At 36.7% G+C, this 24,859-nt stretch overlaps 1 protein-coding gene across 4 annotated transcripts in view; it reads right to left on the bottom strand.

The window, feature by feature from the left end:
* LOC150103099 (oligoribonuclease, mitochondrial) overlaps positions 1-17,620 on the bottom strand; it is a 152,824-nt gene extending 135,204 nt beyond the window's left edge. For 2 of the 4 annotated variants that reach the window (XM_090397944.1, XM_090397945.1), the window contains exons 1-2: positions 17,438-17,620; positions 8,706-8,789 (exon numbers count right to left, since the gene is read on the bottom strand). In XM_090397944.1, the coding sequence (XP_090254070.1) occupies positions 8,706-8,789; positions 17,438-17,545 (192 nt within the window). In that variant the 5' untranslated portion in view covers positions 17,546-17,620. Of the gene's footprint in view, positions 1-8,705; positions 8,790-15,601; positions 16,152-17,008; positions 17,068-17,437 lie in introns of those variants that run through there. The other 2 variants (XM_090397947.1, XM_090397948.1) reach the window with 2 other exon arrangements.
* Positions 17,621-24,859: the final 7,239 nt, after the last annotated feature.

Genomic DNA, 24,859 nt, shown 5'->3' with positions numbered 1-24,859 from the left:
ACAGTCCACAGAGTTCCTATTCCGTACATTCCAGGAATCTCAGACCCTATAGAATTCATTCTGAAAAAGTATCAATTGATTCCAACATATATTCCTATCAACAAAATTTCTTCTTTATTACCTTCTACAAAGGATAAACTGTCTTCTCTATCTTTGGCTGGCGTTTACCAAATACTTTGCGAATGCGATGTCTATTTTGGATAAACTGGCTGTTCTTTGGAAAAAAGAATAAAAGAACATCAATATTATATTGATTATAACAAACCTCTGAAGTCTGGTCTGGCACAGCGCAGTATTGACTGTACTCATAGTGTCCAGTGGGATAAAGCAGTTCTCCTCCATAGATGCAGATTCAAATATGAACGCTTATTCAGAGAAAGTTGTGAAACTATCTTACACCGACCGAATTTAAATAGAAATGATTGTATGTCTCTCTCAAAGATCTAGGAGACTTTTATCCTATTTAAAAAACCATTTATCTTAATAGATTAAATTTGTTATTTCTATTATTTCCTAGCACGCGGTAACAACTGTATTTTAATAGGTGATCCACCAAACGTTTTGCTTGTATTCCATTCCTATTACTGTTACAGACATTGAAGATGTACTATTAATTTTAGTACGAAATATCTGTCCTTTTACTAATTAAAGATATCACTGTGGTTTTTACATGTTACTTTATTATTTAATTATCACCTTGTCTTATTTCTCTGTCTATTGTAATTTTTGCTTTTTGATAATTTAATTGTATATTACTTGTTGCATTCTGATATACAGGGCTGGAGCTAGGCTGGACGTCCTCCGCTTGCAAAACCGAAATGTGCACCCCCAAACAAATGGCAATTTATTTATTTATTTTTATTTTTGTCATAATCATGTGGAAAGAATTTACAAGAAAGAAATTAAATTACACATTTGTTCTTGAAAACATTTTATTAATTAAAATTTAAATTTCCTAGTTTTGATATTAACAAAATTATCTATATAGACTATTCATATTTGTTCTTTATATACTGTAATAAACACAAAAACTTATTCTGATTATAAGACCATCAGTTTAATACACATATGTACAAAAACGCCGACTAGTTTCGCTAGCATACTGTCTAGCTTTGTCAAGACTAAAAAAAGATGAAAAAAAATAATAATAAATGCAAAAAAACGAAAGAATACAGTAACTGTTTCCAACCAAATTTGACAGCTCGTATGATAATGTATGCATATATGCAATAATGACTGAAGCATGTAGCAAGATGTTTCAGTCATTATTGTGAATACGTGTTACATAGTTTTTAGCGTACTGTAATTCCGCTATACTTAATGAATTAATCAGATTTTTCCATGTATCCAAAATTATCTATAATATTCTTAATGTCTAAGTTTTCACATGAGCTTTCAAGCCTTGTTTGTAACATACTTGTTCTTAAATAAGACTTAATTAATTTAAGTTTCGAAAATAAATGCTCACCGCTTGCTATACTAACAGGTATAGCAAGCGGTGAGCGTATAACAAGATAATAATATTCTTAAAACATTGACTACTAGCGCTTCAGAGGAATGAGGCTCTAAGGTCCCATAGAAAATACATACAACACAAAATTTAAAGAAAGAAAAATTTCATACTAACACTTCCAAATGGTACCCACCTTGTCGTAGCGCCGGCCTGCAATGCAGGCCCTGCAGATATATATATGTTGTATATATGGTTATTCATCATCAACATCATCAAATTCCTGCCATGTACCCTCAAGGGGTGTACAGGATATGATAGTACTACATGAAAAACAAATTTACATCATTACTAACTTCCTATCTACAATTTTCCTCCAAATCAGTCTGTTACTTGTCAAGACTCCAACATTATCAGATCTTATATTTCTATCGTATCAATCCACCTATATCTTGGTCTTCCTCTTGGTCGTTTTCCCTCCTACCTGGCAGAGAACACTTGTTTTGCTAATCTTTCTTCGCCCATTCTGTTTAAGTGACCATACCACCTGAGATTAGCTCTGCTAACGAATTCCTGGATGCTGACAATGTCAAGTTCTTTCCTAATATCCTCGTTTTTAATATGATATTGCCATTGATGCCATCTGTTCATGCCTCTAATCTTTCTCAGGACTCTCATATCTGCAGTCTCTAGTCTTTGGTCAAGTGTTTTACTTCTGATCCAGCTCTCAGATCCATAAGTTAAAATTGGTTTGAACACTGCCTTGTATACAGCTAATTTAGTGTTCCAACTAATTTCTCTCTTATTCCATATGAATTTATTCAATTGGCTTCCCACCATACCAGCTTTGCTGATTCTGTTATCTATTTCAATATTTAATTTACCATCTTCACAAAAAATCATGCCTAAATAGCTGAAATGTTTTACATGTTCCACAGGTTCTCCATTCACAACACAGTTGACATTTTCAATGATTCTGCCTATTTTCATTGTCTTTGTCTTTTTATTGCTGACCTTCATACCATATCTATTACAACAGTTATTCAATTTAGTCAGAGAATCTTGCAGGCATGTAGTGGATTTATTTAGAAGTATAACATCATCCGCATAAAGCAAAGAGCTGACATTAACATCTCCAATTTTGATATGTTTAATACCACTTTCCTTCATAATGTGATCTATATAGATAATGAATAACAGAGGGGATAATGTACATCCTTGTCTAACACCAGATTTAACATTAAACGATCTTCCTCTAATTCCTTCAATTCTAACTGCTGATTTACAACTCAAATAAAGACTAAGTATTGCTTGATATAATGCCCCATTGACACCATATAATTCAATACGTGTAGCGTATTGAATAGCTTCTCTCTTGGCACCTAGTCATATGCCTTTTCCAAATCAACAAAACTTAAATACAGATCTTTGTTATATTCCCATGCTTTCTTGACTATTTGTCGTAAAGTGAAGATCTGATCCTGACAGCCTCTATTTGGCCGAATCCAGCTTGTTCTTCACCAGCTTTTCTTCCACAATTCTTCTCAACCGTTACTCAAGTATACTTGCATAGATCTTGCCAGGAACACTCAGTAGGGAAATACATCTGTAATTCTCACATTCAGTTTTATTTCCCTTTTTATATATGGGTACTATGAGAGCTCTTACTCCAATCATCAGGAATTCGTCCCTCTGTCCAGGCTTTCTGAACTTGCAGTGCAGCCACTGTAAGATTCTTAAACCACCATACTTCAGCATTTCTGGTCAAATATCATCTACTCCTGCTGCCTTTCCACATTTCAAGCCTTTGATGGCTTTTTCTACTTCAAGTATGGATATATATTCCTTACTGTATGCCTGTCGAGTGTTTTTTACCACTGTGCTGTCATCACTGCTTGTTTCATTTAGCAGTTTTTCAAAGTAATTACTCCATACTTCAAGGATATCTTTTTCTCCTGTTTTCATGTCACCTTTATCATCTCTAACTCCTTTTACAGCACTCTTTCCTCCATTTCTAAGCTTCTTCAACAACCTCCAAAATATCTTACCACCTTCTTGATATTATTTTCTATGTTCTTGCCAAAGTCCTCCCATGACTTTTGTTTAGCTAGTTTTACACAGTGTTTCGCTTTCTTACATTTGTCTCTGTATTCTCTAAGAGCAAAAGCTGACTTATTTGCCAGGAACTTTTGATATGATTTCTTCTTTTCCTTCACTGCCTCTTTAACTTCCTGTGTCCACCATGGAGTCCTGCTTTTTCTATCCTTACAGACAACCTCACCACATGCCTTTCTGGCTGAATCAATCAGGGTTTTCTTCAAGGCTTGCCACTGAATCTCCAAAGTTTGGTTCCTGTTCTCAAACTCAGTTATTTTTTATTCAATAATCTTTGTGTATGTTAGTCTACAGTTCACATCTGAGAGCTGCTCAATGTTTATTTGCTTTAAAACTTTCTTACGTGTTATTCTTTTCAATATGAAATTCAATTTTATCCTGCTCAAGACTAAATAGTGATCACTTCCAATTTCAAGTGATCACTATTTAGTCTTACACCAGGGAGAAAACATCACTATCAACAATAACATAGTCAATGAGACTTTTCTTATTCCTTGCCTCTTCTCTCCATGTGAATTTGTGCACATTTTTATGTTGGAACATGGTGTTAGTAATAACCAGGCCATGTCCTGAGCAGCAATCCAACAGGTATTTGCCATTATTATTATCTTTGCTCTTTTCTTGAACTTTTCCCAAAATATTTTTGTATGTCTGACAGTCATTTCCTACTCTGCTATTCAGATCCCCAACAAGGACCAACTTTTCCTTTTTCATTGTGTCAGTTGCTTTTTCTAAAGCATCAAAAAATTCCTCCACTTCTACCATAGTAGAACCTTCTATGGGACCATAGGCACGAATAAGTCTCATTATCCAGTTCCCCATTCTGATATTTGCCCACATCACTCTATTTGAGACTGCCTGCCATTCAAGAAGATTAGTCTCGTATTTTGTGTTGAATACTATGGCTACTCCTTCTTTTCCTTGATTGTTATTGCCTGAATATAACATTTTGTATTTATTTCTCAGAAAGATCTCACCAGTTTTTGTCTTTTTTGTTTCAGTCACCCCTATTATGTCGATCTGGTACTTATCTAATTCCTCAGCTAGCTCCATTTCTTTGCCATTCAGGCTTCTTATGTTGATAGTATCAACCTTTAACTTTGGTGGTGTTGAGTTAGGGTTTGTTTTCAGATTTCTTCCAGTAGCTGACTTTTCGCTGTTTGCCCTGGTTCCCTGGCAAAAACAACGGGGACCTTGTTTAACCGGGCGACGCCCCAGCCGGCATGAAATTTTGTCATGTTGTACCATCATTTTTTATTTTGGTTTAACCAATAAGAATACAATTTGGTCGGCTAAATCCTAAATTGCCAGCCTATCCTCGTTCGTTCAGTATCCAAGTAGATACCCAACAGGGTGCACCACAAGTAGATGAGAATTGGACATTAGGTCAGAAGCCCTGGTCGGTTCTCTGCATTCCTTTAAAGGCTATGTGGAGGTCTCCTCCCAGTTATACAGCTTTGACACTTAAGCAATTTAGTGCCTCTATTATTGCTGTTCTTTCTATTGTATCAAATGCTTTTTCATCATCGATGAATGCAACACAAAGTGGCATATTGTATTCATTTTTTTTTTTTCTATTATCTGATTGATAGTTTGGAGGTGGTCATTAGTTGAATATCCACTTATGTAATCCTGCTTGGTCTTTTGTTTGTGAGAACTAATTTGTTTTTCATCCTACTGGTTAGTATTTTGGTGAGTAGTTTATACATATGTGAAAGCAGTCTGATTGGTCTGTAGTTTTTTTTAGATCTGATTTTTTTTGTATATTAAGACTGTTTGTGCTTTGTTAAAAAGCACAAACAGCATTTATTAAAAAGCATTTGAGCCTTTTTTTAGTAATTCTCTTCTGCCATGTCCTAATTCTCTTCTGCATATCTGCTGTAATTTTATTTCATCCCAAGCTTTTATTATTTGGCATTTCTTTTAAAGCCCTTTCTATTTCTTCAATCAATACTGATGGTATTTTTTTGTCTTTCCTCAATCAATTTACCATTTTATCTTTAATACTGATTACTTGTGCTTTTCCTTCATGTAATATTCTCATAGTAGTTTTGATGCTTTAACTTTTTTCATTAGTTTCTTTGTGTTATATTCTCTTATTTCTTTTCTTATTCTCTTTTTGATGATTTTGTTTAGCCTTTTCTATTTTGTTAGTTTCTGCTGTTTTTCTCTAGTTCTTTATATTGTACTGGAGGGCTTCACCCCCAACGCCTATGGCACCCCCCCTGGTTCCGGACTGGTAGGCTGGTTCTCCTTGAATTCTGATGACTCGAAAGGGGGGATTCTCCCCCCCCTGGCACCTGTGCTGCCCAACTCCTCGAGTTGCGGACTGGTAGGCCACTCCGCAACTCGCAATTTTGAAGACGCGAAAGGGGATTCCCCCCCCCCCCCCAGTTCCGGACTGGTAGGCCTGTTCTGCTTGAATTCTGATGACTCGACAATCAGGGTATCCTGAGTTTGAAACGTTTCAAATAACCTGCCAAAAATGTTACAAAAAAAGCTTATCATTTTATATTATAGAATAGATTTAAGCTGTTTATATCTATATCCTGGTTTGGAGTATTTAAATCTTTTTCTTCTTTTGTTTCCAACATTCTTTTATTTATTTCTGTTTGATATATTTTTCTATTTTGTTCAAGCATTTCATTTGTTATGGAGTCGTCTGTTGTCTTTTGTATAAGTTTTCTCCTTTCTACGCTTGTGTTTATACTTATTCTCCCTCTTAGCATCTATGGTCGCTTCCTGTGTTAAATTTATTTAAGTCACCTACATCTTTGATTATATTCATTCTGTTGGTTAGGATGTAATCTATTTCATGTTTTGTTATATCATTCAGTCCTTTCCATGTCCATCTTTGTTGAGGTCTTTTCTTAAAGAAGGTGTTGGCTATTTTTAGCTGATTTTTGGTCAATTAATCTTACTCCACATTCATTCCTGTCTCCTAGTCCAAATTTTCCTGTTGGAAGTTCTTGTGCACTTGATTTTATTCCTATTTTTGAATTATGTAAGTCATCTATGATTAAGGTGTAATGAGATTTTTCTTTGTGCATGAGGGCTACCAGTTTTTTTTTTTTCTAGAATTCTTCTATTTCATTGTCTTCATGGCTTGTTGTTCATGCATATATTTGAATGATTTTGATTTTATATCTCGAGTTTATTTTCAGAATCAACTGAGCTATTCCAATATTCCTTGTATACTTATCTGTTTTTTTTATTTTTATTTTGTGAATTAGGAAGCCAATTCCATTTCTATTGTTTTCTGTGTTTACGTAGGTGTAGAGTATATGCCCCATTGTTTCTTACGTGCATATTTCTCCCTTCCATCTTACTTCGCTGAGTCCAACAATATCCCATTTAATTTTCTTTATTTCTTCTTCCGACTCTAGAAGGTTTGCTTCTTCTCTCATTTGTATGTGCATAGGTGAATGTCTCTGTTTTTTTTTTTTTTTTTCTATTTTCTAATGTTTTGGGAAGTGTTTTTGGAGACTGTAGCCAATTTTTCACTTGTGACGCTCTGCCTAAATCACAAGCATGGGGTCTTGTTAGTCTGGGCAACGTCCAAGCTGGCATTGGTCTTTTTGGTGTGTTAAAATGCCAGGCTGGATAGACAGGCTGGTATTTCATTTTTGGCTGCCTCTAACATGAGGTTCAGATGCCATTTATAGCTGCTCCTCTGGAGTGCAGATGTTGTGGCTTTTGAGTCTGAAAATGCTATGGCTGATATGTGTTTGTGTCAGGAAAGGCTAGAGGTGTAAGTCAGCCTAAAAAAAGTAATCTGATTGTGTTTGGAGATCTGAGTATTATCATGTAAGAAAAAGTGAAGTGAGATCTTTTTCATAAGAAATAAAACAGCACTGCATTTTGGTAATATTGAAGCTCACAAGATTATTCACATTAACACAATCCCCCCCCCTTTTTTTTTAAGGGCACAGTAAACTACACTCTTCACTACAGTAAAATGCTTTAAGGTCTTACAAAATGCTAATTAAAAGCACAATACAGTCTCCACTGGGAATTCAAAATATAGTGCAAGACTGTGATAAGGTTGCTAAAAAAATTGATATTCTATCATTCCCAATTGTACAATCAGAAACATACTGCTTCAACTACATTTTTAATGCAAATATTTTGATTCTTTAATTTCTTTAGTTGAAAAAATTTATTTTTATGAAAAATTTAAATCCCTTTTATAAAATTAATATCACATTTCTCATTATTATTACAATGATGTATTTTAGTAAACCCTAAGTCTATTGTAATTACATAAAATGTTTAAAAAATTAAAACGAATTTTTTTTTTTATTCTTCTGGTATATACTTTAAATTTTGTTCTAATTAATAACCTTACTCTCTTGTAATCATTGCAAGTCTATCTCAGAGACTTCTGAAACATCAATGAAAGTTCTAATATGGAGAAACTCCTTTCACTTGAAGTTAGTTATTGGGAGAGTTGGCATCAGTACTGTTGACATCATAAACGCAGCCTGCCTCATGGTGTGGCTTAATAAGGGCACTCGTTCAGCCATATCGCAGTAGGTACCGTTGCTGTGCTAACAATTCCTGTTAGCGTAGCAAGTGTGGAAAGAAGTTTTTCCAAGCTTAAACTGATTAAAAATTATTTGCGAACAGCAATGACCCAAGAAAGATTGGTGGTCTAGCAACTATATCGAAAGAGGCAAACATTGCTTATAATTTAAATTTAGAAGAGCTTAAAAACAGTTTTATTGTGCGATATCCCTGTAGAGCAAACATTTAAATTAATATTATTATGCAATCATTTTGCATTAATGTTTCTCTTGTAATAAAAACAAAATAGAAACTGAAGATTTTCTAATATTTTTGTCTTATCCATCAGGGGCAATATTTAATTGTTTGCCTCAGGGTGCGATCTAATCTGGCGACGGCCCTGGTTGAAATGATGTGTAGCAGAGCTGCAACAAGGAGGCAATTTACTTTGTAAAATTAATCAAAATTAGAAAATATTTTAAAATATTAATATGGATTAATCCAAGGACAAGTATTCATAAATTACTGTATCTGTTACATGTAAAACTAATTTTATAAGCTCTTCCATCTATTTTTTTTAGAAAAAAAATTTTTTTTGTATGAATAACTGAAAAATTAGTTCATGGTGGCTTACCTCCGCAATGATGTTCAGTTTGGCATCTGTAATAATGCAAGCAACTTCAAGAATATGACAATTTTCTATATCCAAACCAGTCATCTTGAAAGAGATACAACAACATTAAAACAAAATTTAAGAATAGCTAATTAAATATTTTTAATAAAGTGATCATAGATTAAAAAAAAAAAAAACATAGGTAGCATCGTGTAGCTGACATACAGAGATTATAATAATAGTTCACTGCAATGCATCGTTTGGAACTACTGGTTCCAAAAGATGCACTGCAGTGAAAATCAACAAAAATCTGATGAATATTTATATCAAATTCTCAAAATTTTTCTAATACTGTTTAACTATATGTATCTGATCAACTGTGGATTTGTTTTCATGAAACTTCTTTGGTAGACATCAATTATCTTCTCTATAAATGGAGAAGATAGCTAATCTGTTCTTCAAAATAGAAATACATATGTTGTACATAACAGAAATATATATAATTTCCACATTTCCATATATAAAATCTTTATATCCACAAACTGTTTTCTCATTCTTCTTATGGAATGAGCAGATCTTTATCCATTCTTTTGACATTTACTCTTCTTCCATACAGTTAAAATCAGTTCATATATATATATATATATATATATATATATATATATATATTGAAGATGATTCTGTTAATTTGCATTGCTGAGGTAATGTTCTATGTTCTAATTCAGCAATTCATGGGAATATTCTCTCCATCTGTGTCCCCCCCCCCCTCTGTAAATTAACATGTTCTCTTGTCCATCTTTGCATATATCTAGCCCAAGTTTTATATTCTACTTTACTTTGCTTAATTGTATAAGCCTGTATCTAAGATTGCCCTTGTTCTTCATTTCTTTCCACTTCACAGTAGAAAAAGAATCTAATAAATGACACATTAATCCCCCTCCCCTTTCAGATGGATCACTATCTTTTTCCATTTACAGAAAGCCAACACATACACACACACAGGAAGATATCTACATAAACAATCACACCATCATCCAGCCTAACAGTATGGTATTTTATAAACACTCACACACAGAGCCAGAGCCATTTGTTCTAATGATACCTTGGCCAATGGCTACAATTCCTACAAAGCAGATAAAATACTACATAGTCCCATTACTCCTCTCTCTCTCTCTCTAATACACAGGAACAACATTGCCATTCCTATTCCCTATGTCAGAGGTACATCAGAAAAGATAGCCAAAGTACTAATGAAATATAGCCTCCACACCACATTCAAATCTCATGTTAAATTAGCAACTCTGATCTGCTCTTCTAAGGATAAACTTGGTCCTCTAGCATACCTTGGAGTGTATGAAATTCCTGACTGTGACTTGGCCCACTATGTGCAGACAGGAAGATCTGTTAACATCTGCCTGGAAGAACATAAAAAAAAATATATTTGCTACCATTATTATGGCAAGTCAGGACTAGCAGACCACACTTTGGACACCCCTTCACACAGGATTAGATGGAAGAAAAAACTAATGTGCTATTCAGAAGTTGTTACAGATCCAAAAGATTATTTTCTGAGTCAGCCATGGCTATGAAGAATTCTCCTAATATGAACAAATATGGTTGCATTAATTTGCCCAAAATTTAGGAGACTGTTATCTTAAGAGCAACTCCCACATAGCTGCATTTTTTTTTTAATAAGATTAGAGGGCACCAAATTAGGACTTACTGTTGCAAATACATGCTATGTTGTGTTCTGATGATGCTGAATTGAAATTCAATGAAATATAAGCAAGTTAATAAAACAATTTTTTTACAAAATAGTTCGTCTTGTTAATACTGTTAAAAATAAGTCATGAATAACCGTCAAACACCTAAGCTTATCTGTTAGACCAGTCTTCATTTTTTGTTCTACTGTGCATATCCTTTCATTAAGGGCTTGTCCTTTCTTACTTCACAAATTTTATCTGCTTCTTGTCTCAGTTCTTTATATTTTCCTTCTTTAATCCTAGTTGGTCTGGCAGTAAACTCTTTGTATGTTTTAGTTCCTTTTATTACTGCTTCAGTATATTCTTCATCAATCAAGTCTCTTTTCTTTTTCTTATTTTTGAATCCCAGAATTCTGCAAAATTCAGAATCCACTGTTTAATGTACATCTGGCTTCTTTCTATATAATGCTCTATATCTATATTTTCGGCCTCTATTTTGTCTTTAATTTTGTTCTAGATGTTGGCTTTAACTTCAATTTCTTTAAGTTTCTGCAAGTTAAATTTTCGTGCTCTTTCATGTCTTTCTTGTTTTTTCACTGAGATTCTGCACCTATATTTAATATTGACCAGTAATGATCTAAATCACAGCATACTCCTATATGATCTTACATCCATAATACTTGATACTGATCTTTTATCACTAAGCACATGATCAATTTGATTAAATATGTACCATCTGAAGATATTTATGTCCTCTTATGGCTGTTTTGGGGAAATTTTAAGTCCAAGAAAGTCTGAGAAAATTTTTATAACAAAGAATCAAAGAAAAAGACATTTGTTTTTATACATGAGATAAGTGAGAAGAACAATGCACAATTTCTGTATAACACAAGCTAATAACTGCCTACATGATGCCAGCTCAAATGATTAACTTAAACATATCTAAAGTAAACACTAAAAAACACTATCTGCACTATGCCATGTGTTACTGTTTGTACTTGACTCATGCTTAGTTGTTGCAAGACCACTGAGGTAATATTATCTTTTTAACAGTTTTCTTCTAAGTGTTAATTTACCTGAGACTGTAGCCTAAAAGCCCCTCTTCCTTCTTTAACTATTTTTCCCCCCTGACCATATATATATATATATATATGATTTTTAATTCTATATGTAATATTATGTAACTCAAGCTTGCATTTTCTTTTGTTTGTTCCAATTTGTGCCAAAAATTAAATTAAATTAAATTAAAATAAAGCCACTTGGCTATGCATTTTATAATTTATTTGTGGCTGACAAGAGCACTACAGCATATATAAATTGAGCTTCTGTATGAGACTGCCCTAAATTTGGGAGACGTACATCTTGAGAACTTCAGCCCAATGGCCAAGAATACCTAATATAGTCCACTAGGGAGACACCATCAGGACTTTAGGAAAAACAGTAGTTTCCTCACTTCTACCTGATTTGCTGTTTTTAGTGCCTGCATGCACTTGTCTTAATCTTATGTTCCCAGAGAAGATGGCAATGTGACATTGCTGAAATATAGGAAATATATATTAAAGTTTATTTTAATTTATATTTTGGTATACGTTGTGAATTCCTTAAGTTATTTAGTAATCTGGTAATTAGCTTAAAGAATTAACAATGCATATAATGGATATTAATTAAAGCAAACTTTAATGAATACCTTCAATATTTCGGCAACGTCACGTTGCCATCCTCAGGAACATACAAATATGGTATGTGCACGCAGGCACTAACAAAAGCAAATGAGGAATTTGGGGTAGTTTCATGCACCCAAATTTGTTGAGGTGTTTGGAACGTTTTTTAGAGCTGCTGATGATTCCATGAATAATCTTTCGTACTTGAATTTGCTGCGGTGTATTATTTTAGTTTTCTTCCAACGAATTCTACGGTGAGTATCTAAGGCATGGTGAAACCAGATGTAGTCTTTGTGTTCTGAAATCCTGATATTCGCTGTCCTGCCTGTTTGGCCAAAGTAGGCCAGTTTACAGCTGCAAGGGACCTGGTAGACATCAGGTAGGTCTAGGGGGAGAGGTTGGTCTTTGGTAGAGCAGAAAAGGGATGCCAACTTTTTATATGGTCTATAACACGAAGGTGCCCCCCCAGATGTAGGGGATGGTGATAGATTTAGTGTAATCTTTATTGTGGAGGGGGAGGGGGGTTTACTGGCTTTAGTATTTTTTTGATTTTTTGGTGGTTGTAGCCATTGGCTAAGAAAGTGTTGAGGATGTGGTTTAGTTCAGTGGTTAGGGCATCGTGATCTGAACAGATTAATTTTGCCCTGTTGAATAGTGTTTTTATAACCCCATATTGTTGTGGGGGGGGGGATGGCGAGTGATTAGAGTGTCTAGGAAGGGGAGGATGGGGGGGGGGGTATTGTTTTCCTCTTTTTCTAAGGTGAACTGGAATCTGGGGTGTTGGTTGTTTAAGTGTGTTAGGAAGGAGTGGAGTGTATCTGAGCCATGTGGCCCAGATACACTCCATATGTTGCAACTTAAATATCAACATATCATGTGGCACCCTGGGTGCCACATGTTGCTACTGCTCTTATCAGTTTATTATAAAAGACAAGTCAATTACTGAAAAAAAACGAGTGCTCCTTAACAAATCCATGTTGACCATCATGGATATTATCCTCATCGGTCAAATTTTATATACAATCTCTCGCAAATTTCTCCAAAAGCTCCTTAACAAATCCATGCTGACCATCATGGATATTATCCTCATCGGTCAAATTTTATATACAATCTCTCGCAAATTTCTCCAAAATCTTAACTACAAAAGAAATACAAAGTCTATAGTTCGCTGCCTCCATTCTTCCACTACCCTTATACATTGGCACCATCTTACCCTCCTTCCACTCCTTGGGCACTTTGATTTAGGTCCTCTTGCAAAGCTACAACATCTGCTCTAATTCTCATAAATCTCCCCAACTTTTCAAAGACTTTTGAGATTGCCACATGACAAAAGCTATAGTTAATTTGGAAAATATGGGGTTTGGATAGTGGATTAATGCTTTGAATTGGAGATTGGCTGTCTGATAGGTATCAACATGTTGTATATGTGGAGTGATATTCCAGAAGAGGAAAAACTTGGGCTAATCTAAGACTCATGTTAAAAATGTAAGTTAAAGCTGTTATCTCCCTGGAACATTCCCTCAAGAAATACAGCCATGGGACTTGATAGTATATCACTGAATTTCTCGAGGGAATGTTATTATTATTTGACACCTCCAGGGAGTCCAAGACTCATCGAGGGAGAGTGTGCCAACAGCATCGAACGATTGGTCCCACTGAGATAACAGCTTTAACTTACATTTTCAACATGAGTCTTGATTAGCCCAAGTTCCAAAGGAGTGAAAAGATGGCAATATTGTTCCGCTTCATAAAAGGGTGATAAGACTAAGACTTCAAATCATAGGCCAGTCAGCTTATTTGAAGTTCTGATCAAGGTGTTGGAGAACCTATTGAGGACAAGGATTCAGAACTGGGTTTACAGCAGCAAAATTCTCTTTAATGGACGGTGTTAACAAGATGTTAACAAGTTTACTCAATTCCTCATAAACCTCCTCATATGGAGGTTTATGAGAATGCTTACTCAACATCATTGGTTCCGCCCTCATTCCCACTGCTCTCAAGTTCTGCATTATGTTACAATCACGAGGATGGAATACTTTAATGAACTGCTCATTAAACAACTGTACTATATCCTCCTTAGGAGGATACTGACCACGTATTGGAAAAACTCCCTAGGATTTCTTTTAGCCTGATTTGCAAACTGCTGCTCATATACTTTTGCTACCCTTACTGATTTGCCTTCGTTGCTGCTTGCTTTTTGTATTCTTCATGTAACTGATTATCTCTACTTATGTTATGCTGCCTGCACAATGTCCTTTTCTTCCAGACTGCATGCTTCCTCTTCAGTCATCCATTTTACACCTGCCTTATTTAATCTCCTGACCTTAGTAATGCACTCAATAATTGCCTCTGCTAGATACTTCCTGAGTAGAGACCAAGCAACATTGTTTTCCCTCCCATGCAATTCCTCATTCTATGATATCACTGCAAGCCACTGCCTGAGTTTGTCATAATCACCAACCTTATAGTTCCACATACAACTCTATCTCACTCAAGTCCTGATATGGCTGACCACAGCCCAAGAGATCACTTCATGGTCACTTTCACCAACTGGAGGAAGATGTGACACTTCATTTACAACATATGACAGGGATTAACTTGGACATAAGGACAGAGGAAGTCAATGTACATAGGATATTACAGAATCTGGATGTGAATACTGATATGGGTTTGGACAAGATATAATTTGCTAAGGAATTGGTAGTCCCTTCCTTTGAACAAGATTGTTTAATCTTGAGTCTCAGCTCAGGTAGAGTCCCAAGGGAAATGGAAGGGGGGTGAAAATTATTCCATTGGATAAAGGAGGTTCAAAGATGGAAGTATCAAATTATCAACCAATTAGCATTTCAGGAGTGGTTGTCAAATTATTGGAGAAGTTGGTTAAAGAAAAATTCAAGAATGGGTGAATAGGAATGGGCCATTGTATGGGAGGGGGCATGGTTCTGTAAAGGGTAGGTCATATTTCAGTAACACCTTACTTATAATAAAGTGACAGCTGAGTTGGATAAAGATAATAACTACATGGTGACACTGTTGGACTTTGCAAGGGCTTTGACAGGATACTGCATATAATCCTGATACATAAATTACATCAAATGGATACAGACATGAAGATGGTGATGCAAATAAGAGGGTGGTCATTAGAAAGATATCAGACAGTAGTTTATACAGGAGCAGGTCCTGTAGAAGGCATGTGACTAATGGCATGCCACAGGGCGACTACTATTTAACATATTCATTAATGATATAGAAAATAATCTGAGGAGAAATATTCAGTTGCTTGCAGATGATGCAAAATTAAGTAGAGTAATAATCAATGAAGATGATGTTGATATTTTACATGATGATTTACGCAGGCTGGCAGTATGGACAAAGATGAATGGATGTCGATTTAATGTGCAAAGTGTAAGGTTATGCATTCTGAAGTGAAAAGATTACCAGCTGTGCACCATATTGATGGAACTATACTCCAGGGATTTTAGGGTGTTGGTGGGTAGGGAGTTGAAGTTCAGATTGCTATTGCAAAAGTAGCTAAAATAGGTCAGAGGATTACCTGATTACTGAAGAATACCCTGGCATGCACAGATAAGCTGGTTATTATTCCTCTTTATAAGGCTTTGATAAGGCCTGATCTGGATTAATGTGCATAGGTCTCTGCGATGCTCCATATGAGGAGAGATTGAAGATTTGTGGGTTACAGAAGTTGGCTGATCAGTAGATAGGGAAGAAAGGATATGATAGAGACATAAATTGCTTAGAAGGGTTTAGAGGATTGACATGAAGGAATTATTTCAGTACATAAATAATGTGAGGAAAACTAGAAGTCATTAATCGAAATCAAGTAAGGGTGCAGTTAGGAAGCGGGTGAAGACTAATTTTTTGCTTGGAGAGTGATGAATGAGTGGAATAATTATGTGTGCTTCGTTAGTGAATGCTTTCAAGGCAAAATATGACAGGTATTTGTACAAGTATGATAACTGATAATTGATGTTTTTGAAATGAGACTATGGACATCATGAAGGTGCCCATATGTAATAATAATGAAATAACTTGATAAGTTTTAAATTTATTGAGTCTTACATAAGAAAATTTCATGAAGTTCAATCAAGCCAATGTGAAGCTGCTACTATCAGGTTGGATCATTTTGCCAAATTTTACTAATAAAAACAATTTGAATGAAATCAACATGGAAGCACATGGACATGTTCTGATATACACCCTAAAAAAAAAAAAGTTTTAATTACACTTCAATGGAGCAAGAGTTATTGCCATAGGTCATTTTGAAAGGTGTGACCTTTGTGCCTGCATATGGGCTGACTAAAAAACTGAGATGCTCAAGAAATTTTTGTATGGATACTGAATCTCAGTAAAATCATCTGGCTAGGGGAATTTTATTTTGTTCTTCTGAATACAAACAAACTGAACAGAGACAAAATGAGTATCAAGTGCTTATCCCTAATGAACAAAATACTTCACACTTTGCACAATATGTTTTACAAAATGCACCTATCAATGAGTTAGTTTGTTTACAAATGACTGGATTATCAGAAATATTTGAAAGTCAATAACATTTGTCAAACATCAAGATTTTTCACTTTCATAGCATGATATGCTGACACGAACACAAACATAGGATAGGAATGGCAAGATGGATATCAGGTTGACTGAACAGATCTGCTTATCAATCATCAAATGGTGGATTTGAATCCGAAAATGAAATGGATGTTTGTGAATATGTTAATGTTGGGGAATGCAAATTGCAGTGTTTTGTGTATAAGAAAATGACATGCATATTTTGACATTTAAATAGATATTTAAGTTTACAGGGGCTTCCCGTAAATAAATTTTAAATTTAATAAATGTAACCATAACAGCTCAGTTTGAAAATTTCAAATAAAACAAAAATACAATAAACACTTATCATAAACATTATCGTGTGTAGTCTCGACCACCGACGTACCCATCACACTCGGCCTTAAATTCGTTGATATTGACAAAGGGTGAAATAAGAATTTCACCATTTTCACCCATAATTATACAAGGCGCAGAAGGAATGATAGACTACCCATTCTAGGAAACTATGACAAAGATGGAAGTGAGTTAATTTTTTAAATAGATAATTGTGAGAAAGTAGAGTTCATTGTCAATGAATTTAAGGCCGAGTGTGATGGGTACGACGGTGGTTGAGACTACACACGATAACGTTTATTGTATTTTTGTCTTATTTGAAATTTTCAAACTGAGCTGTTATAGTTACATTTATTAAATTTATTCACGGGAAGCGCCTGTAAACGCAAATATCTATTTAAATATCAATAGATGCATGTCAAGAGCGCACAAAATAGCTATTTTATATTCTTCTTTTAACACAACTTTGGCAACCCCATACCTCCAAGTCAACCCATACAAGCCTTTCTTCATCTGGAAGATGTTCAATAAACCTACGAGACTTCCTGTTAGGATTATTCATGTTGATTTTGATGGCTAATAAGATCATTAAATATACACATCCACAAAGTTCCTAGTAACATCTCTGCTGACAGCAGTTACTTGGCCAATCACAATTCGATCACGTTCTATTATACCCTTTAGAGGGCAGGTAGAAATCGAATTAAGCTATAGATAAATAGATATATAGAGTATATAGATAAATCTCGATATTTATTTTATTTTCTTTAAAATTTTTTAAAGATTCAAATGTAATTTCGATTACTTTATCTCAAAGTTATTTTATTAATTATTTTTTATCACGCCGATGATAATTAATAGAAATGAGTTAACAAATGTAATATATGGCCTCCCACGTCTCGCACAGGAACAGATGGGACAAAACTGAAACCACTAAGAAACAGCATAAGCTTACAAAATTAATTTAATTAGCGAAGACTACACAGAACTTGATGCATCGCTAGATTTTACAACTAGCATTATCAAGAGTACTCGGGAACCACGAAAACACTAACATATTAATAGCCACTCACAGAAAACACTGTGATTTAATGCTTTAGGGTGCCGCCTTGAAGTGCGATCTGAAGAATATTATCTTCTTCAACCCATCCATCCACCCCTTAGGAAAGGTAAAGTACCCTGATTAATTCTTATGAAGATGAATAATGCAACCAGCACGACACTTCTCTGGTGCATTGCATAAATGATTGCCTCTTTATAGATCTCTGGTTAATGGAGCTGTTTGTCTGGGAGAAAAAAACGGAGTTTCTGTGGGGGGGGGGGGACCCTGAACCTCCGTATGAGACTGGCAACTCGCCATTTGATTGAAAAGACCTAAAAAAGGTTCCTCACGTGATAGAAGGGATTCGAGCCCAGGTTTTCCCAACCAAAGGGCTCGTATATACTGAGTTATTCATCAATGTTGTTAATAAAAAAATCCGCTAACGCCTTTTTATTCCAGTATAGTGAGTAGGCGAGGCCGGTTTTTAGCCCTGTCTAACTTTTGGAGACTGAGTGGGCAGTTCAATCTCCACTGGTACCCAATCAGAAATAGCCGGCAAAAGGCTATCACTATTTAAGCAGCACGCAGTGAAGAGAATGGCTCAACAGGTGCCGCCATCTCGTGGTCCCTAACACAGTATATTTAATGTCTGAAATACTGTGGGTTCTACGGCCGATTTTCTTGAGTTTACGGGGAAAAAAAACCCGAGTTTCCGGGAGAAAAAACCCGCTTGCCCGTGCAAGAGATCGACTAACTCGGGAACCGGTCGAAAAAAGGCTTAGAAAAGTTTCCTCTAGTCGCCAACTAAACTCAAAACCAAGTCTTCCTTCGTGCGACCAAGCGCCGTGGTATGCAAGCGCCACATCCACTGAGCTACACAGGCTCCTCGATGTTGTTAATTTGTTTGCATAATATAAAATATTATGCAAATTAACAAATTAAATTAATTTATTATTTGCATCATTGCCTTAGTATTCCAGAATGTCTTTGTATTTGCATTTTGTGGTTGTTACGTAATGGATATAAAGAACAGCATACCCCCATCAGCAGCATGAGAAGTATAAGGTGCAGGCTAACAAGGTTGTAGGGAGGAAAGAGAATTCGTTTATGAAAAGAGAATGGCAAAACCCTAACGAATTCTATAGTTAAGTTGCTAGTAGAAGAAAATGCGATTATATGGAAGACTGCATTTGGTTGCTAGAGATGGACTAGAGTCACATTTGCTGAATATATAGTCGAAATGTTTAACGAGTGGGCTAAGAGTTGTGTTGAACAGCAACAAAAAGGAGAACAGAAGACACAGTTCAAGACTGTTATCTTTTGTAGCTGGATGGATATCAATCCCTTCATCTCTAAGAAGTTGGGTTAATTTAATAAGAGATTATCGAGCACTTGGCTCGCCCAAATTAGGGCAGTGTGGGAGCGCTTGTATGTTAGCATCTCCATGAAGGAGAGCATTCCTTACAAACCACGGAGCATCGAATATCATGCGGAGACATTTGTTTTGGATAACTTGTAGTTTTTTGATGCTGCTGGGAGAGGTGTGACCCCAAGACGGCGATCTCTACGTTAAAGTAGGTCTAATAATTGTTTTGTAGCTCCGTAGCTTGTTTTCAATGCTGACTTGGCTTCTTCGGTTGAGAAGAGAGAGTAGAGCTGTTCAATTGCGGAATTTGATTTGTTGCAGGCATAGATATTGTGAGGGTTAAAATTGAGGCGGTTATCTAGCTATATCCCTAGATATTTGGTTTTGGATTTCCATGGAATAGCTGTGTTGAAAAGTTTGATCTCACTGTAAGGGGATGCTTTCCGTCTTGTAAAAAGAATGACAGTGCTTTTATCAGCATTTACAGCTATCCTCCATTTTCTGAACCATTTTTCTAGATTTGTTGCGGCGATTTATAATCGCTGCTTAGCTAAATGTGGTCTGAGAGATCTGCTCATAATTGCCATATCATCCGCATAGCAAGCTATGGTGGTTAGTGCCGTGCTCGAAACGTCTGCAACGAAGATGTTAAAAAGCAGCGAGCCTGTGGAACACCTGCAGTGATTCTTTTCAAAGAGGATCAGAGTCCCCGCAGGTTGACTTAAAATTTCCGGTCTTTTAGAAAGGAGTCGATGAGCTAGTAAGGTAAAGTTGAATGTTGGCTGTAATCAATTTATAGATAAGGCCTTTATGCCAAACCTTATCAAATGCTTTTGCTAGATCTAGAAAGATAGCTCCTGTACTGTCTCCAGTTGAATCCAGTTGTAATAAATTCTGTCAATCTATGAACTTGTTGAGTTGTACTGTGCCCAGTACGGAACCCAAATTGCTCTTTTGGAATAATGTTGTTTTTGTTTACCTCAACTTGCAGACGATTGAGAAGGCTGAATGGGCCTATAATTCTGTGGGAACAGTGGTAGTTTCCCTGGTTTGTGAAAGAGAATTATATCTGCTTGTTTCCATTGAGTGGGAAATTAACTGAGTCTGAGCATTGCATTTATGATAGGTATCAGATGCATAATTGCTTTATGTGAGAGCGCTTTACTAGTTTTGTTGGTAATTTCGTCAGGTCCTGGAGCCTTTTTGTTGTTGAGCTTCTTTATGATGGTATAAACTTCCTTAGGTGAAGTGAAACTAATATTTTCACGGCTGCAGGGATGACGTAAAGCGCAGCGAACATGTCGGTGGATTTTCTCAATGAAAAGCAAATTTGCATGCATGTATTTAAGCCTACATTCAAGTTCCAGTTCATCTTCAAAAGCTTAAGCCTTCTCATCATCTCTGTACACTGTGCCTCTTTCGCCGTGGATGGGCTGTGTGTTGGATCGACCTCTAGCCAATTTCCACAGCGAGTTATCCTCAGCTTTTAAGGAATACAGCTTTCTTTCCTACTGTTGATTCCTGAAGTCTTTGAGAGCATAACGGACTAAATTGGTTGCCTTATTTAGTTCTTAGCAATCCTGGGGAGATAAAGTATTATGATAACAGAGTCTGATTTTATTTTTATTTCGGATTAGATTTAGAATTTCTTCCGGGAGCAGGTTTGTTTGAGCTGGGGTGGTAACGGTGGAGGCTTTAGCTAAGCCAGCATGTATTGTAATTTCTAGGTTTTTAACTGCTGCATCGATATCTTCGTAGAAGGAGATAGTTGGTACGGGGGCCTATAAGAGTGCAGAGTGCGAATTCGACTTTGGCGAAGTGTGCACAGGTTTGATTGGGGATGAGTTCTGGATCCCCTCCTAGGCATAGTAGTACTGGGTTGTGATCTGAGCTAAGGTCGTTAATCACCTGTAGCTGAAAATGATGAAAGGTGTTCTTGAATATGGCTATATCCAGCACATCAGGACTGCCTCGCGGTCTGTACTGCATTGATTCGATTAGGCATCCAACAACCATGTTTCTTAGCAAAACAAAACTATAAAGAATCATCCCATTATTATTGAAACTTTTGCTGTTCCATAAGGGATGTTTAGAGTTGAGATCTCCCGCCACAATTGTTGCTTCATCAGTATCGAGTAGTTGGGAGAGATCGGACGGTAGGAGAGGTTTGCCTGGATGGTTATAAACTTAGTATAGCTTTAGGGTACCTGCGTTATTGGTGTGGATTTTAATGCCAGTTTCTTTCATATTTGTTGTAGTGACTTTCTTTATTTCATTATAGCGGATATTTTTTTTTGACAAAGATAGCTGTACCACCGCTTCTGGCATTGAGCCTATCATTTCTGAGAAGGGAATAGTATCTGAGTTTAGGGTTGTCACAGGGCCGAAGATGCGTCTCACTAATTAATGGGATATCAATTCTAAAATGGTTTGCAAACTCCTGTAGCTCTACACGTTTATTACTAAGACCGTTAGCATTCCAGAATGCGATCTATATGGAGTTAGTTGGGACAGTTGGATTATCCATTTAGCATTGAGAATATGACTTAGGTATTTTTCAGCAACTTGATTGTATCATTCTGATTGGGGTTAGTTTTGCTGAAAGCATTTAGCATCTCCCCTAAAGTGACAATTACAATAGCAAGAGAGTTTTGTTTGCTTGGAGCGGATTCTGCCGGTTTTGTGCGCGAGGCAACTGCTTCAGCATAAGAGCTGTTAGTTGTAGTCGACAGAGGATTTTCTGCTGCAGGAGGTGTTGCACTATTTTGTGATGTTGGAGCTCCTGATTCTCTAGCTTTCAGAAGGTTAGCTGGGTGAAGTGAGCAGCCTTTGTGGTTCGCCGGATGCTGTCAGTCCGCCACAATTACCACAATTAGCTGGAGCAGTGCGTGCTTGGAACATGTATGAATGGGATGTTTATCTTCGCATTTTACACATCTATACTCGGCTCTACAGAGTTTTGCATGTCCATATTTTTGACAGCGGTGGCATTGTCCAGCAGTTGTTCTCCTTATAAGTGGTTCCGTCTTGATTACTAGATTACATACGGTCTTGAGGTCGTAGATCTCTCTCTAATCTTTAGTGATTTCCACCAAGACCAGAGGCATGGGGCGTTTGTCTGCCCGGTACATGCACGATATCTTTATCGGCTCTAATCCTTGTGTATTGAGGTCAGCGGCTATCTCCTCTGATGTTACTGTTTCCACTAGACCTCTGATGACTACCTTTAAGTTCTTCTCGTTTTTAGTTGAAATGTGTGACATGAAATTTTCAGCTCGTCCATAAATTTAGTAAGCCGACGGTAGTCTGATGCTCCTTCTGGTTGAATGCGGACATCTTCATCTGAGTTTTTAGTAGAGTTGAACTTGATTTCGCTGTTCATCACCTCCGCTACTGTCGACCATTTGTCTTTAGATCTTAGTATCATCAGTGGAATTCTTTCTTTGGGCGGAGACGCGGTGTTCATTGAAGTTGCTCTTTCTACGGGCTGTCACGATGTGTTCATCAGTGCTATCCTATCTTTGGGGTGAGCCTCTGCTTCCGCTGTTGTTAACGTTCTGTAGCGGGAGACTCGTTCTTGCGCTTCTTTCTGCTGACCACCTGATAGTCTGTAGAGTCATCTGAGTCCACTAGGGGCTTGCCGATAGCTGTCGACATAATCTCCCTGGTGTTGTCTTGAGAAGTGCCTGAGAGAGGGTCAGGAGATTGGTAGTCCTCTGATTCGACTTCAGTAATCTGGCGGATCTCTACTCTAACCTGGCCATTGAGAGCGAAGTAGATTTCCAACATGTTTGAAAACTGCAAGGAGTTCCTTAAAGTTTAGGTGATCATATGGTATATTCATGGTTAAGCCTAAACTATAGCTTGATGGGCGTTTCGAGTAGAACAGGACCTGCTTTTTCCTTTCCTACCACCGACTGTAGACCGATAGTGGAAATCTCCTTTTTGAAGGTGAAGGACTACTGCCGGGCACTGGGAAGGAGAGGGCCTGAGAAAATTTCAGTGAGATAAATCTTACCTTGTATAAAATAAAACTGAAAGAATGCTGTGTTAAAGATCAATCACAATCACGCTCAAATACAAAATCTAAACTCAGTCAATCCAATTCATGATAACAAACTTGCCGCTTTTTTCGGGTGCTCTACTCGACATTTCAAGAATGGGAAAGGTTTAGATTATTAAGTAACCTTGGTGTTATTAAAGCTGTGGGACTGGAGGGTATATCATCATGTATACGATGGGATTATGCAACAGAGCTGGCAGTGTCCTTGACTTGGTTGTTCAACAGAAGTCGGGCAACAGGAACAGTCCAAGAAGGAAAAATAGTGCAATTGCATAAGGGGAAATTCAAGTAAATAGTGTCAAACTACAGAGAGAGAGAGAGAGAGAGAGAGCATCATAGGTTTGTTAAGAGGTGAAACATGCTTTAGTAACTTCGTTAAATTTTTATAATAGGCTGAGTAGTGTATTGGATAGAGGAGATGTTTATACCATAATTTATCTGGATTTTGCTAAAGCATTTGATCGAGAACCGCATGATTAACTACTGTTGAAGTTGAGCGGGATGGCGAGGGACAATCATTTGATAGGTTGAGTACAGGGATGATTGGCTGATAGGGGACAGTGTGTTGTGTATGAAGGTATTGTCTCCCAAGAAAGGAACATGATGAGTGGAGCGCAGAGGGTTCTGTTCTAGGACCACTATTCTTTAACTTATACTCAAATGCCAATGATATAGTTCACTGTGTCAAAGGAAACATTAATTTGTTTGCTGATTATGCTAAATTAGGAAGACCAATATCAGGAAGTACTGATGTGTTGTTGTTTCCGAAGGATTTGAGTAGGTTGGTGCTTTGTGCTGAAAATTGGAGATATCGTTTCAATGTTGCCAAGTGTAAACTTATGAAGTTTTGGTCATGGAATATAGAATGAGGTTTACCATATTGGGAGAATTTGCTTCAGTAGGTGGAGGAGGCAAAATAGCTGGGTTTCTTGGTGGATAGGAATTGAAGTTCATCACATAATATGGGTAAGGAAGTGATGGATCCACTGCATAAGCCGCATAATTAGCCTTTGTTGAAATTTCTGTGCACAGATCTGGTGACATGGATATATTGATAATAAGGAAACAAGGAGAATGCAGAGAAAAATATAACTAGAACTGTCTCAGGACTCTGGAATAATGAATATGAGGACACGATTGAGCGAATGTGATCTTCAGGGTGTGGAGGATAGGAGGAGGAGGAGGAGTGATGAAATTATTAAGATGTATAAAATGGTGAGAGAAGCCTATCAGACAGGTATCGGGGAATTACAGCATAGGATAATGGAATAATGGATGATGCTAGAATGAGAGATCATCCCTGGAAACTCTACAAAGATCATGTGAGCAACGAAGTGAAAAGAAAATTTTTGCTTGACAGGTGGTTAATGAGTGGAATGCAATGCCAGAGTAGGTACAGAATGCTCCAATACACGCACAGCAAACCCACAGG

Source organism: Typopeltis vanoorti, chromosome 9, assembly GCF_054136105.1.
Source record: "Typopeltis vanoorti isolate ZY-2024b chromosome 9, IOZ_Tvanoo_1.0, whole genome shotgun sequence".
Classification (NCBI taxonomy): Eukaryota; Metazoa; Arthropoda; class Arachnida; order Uropygi; family Thelyphonidae; genus Typopeltis; species Typopeltis vanoorti.
The sequence above is the reverse complement of the archived record's forward strand: the minus strand, read 5'-3'. Positions and strand labels throughout refer to the sequence as shown.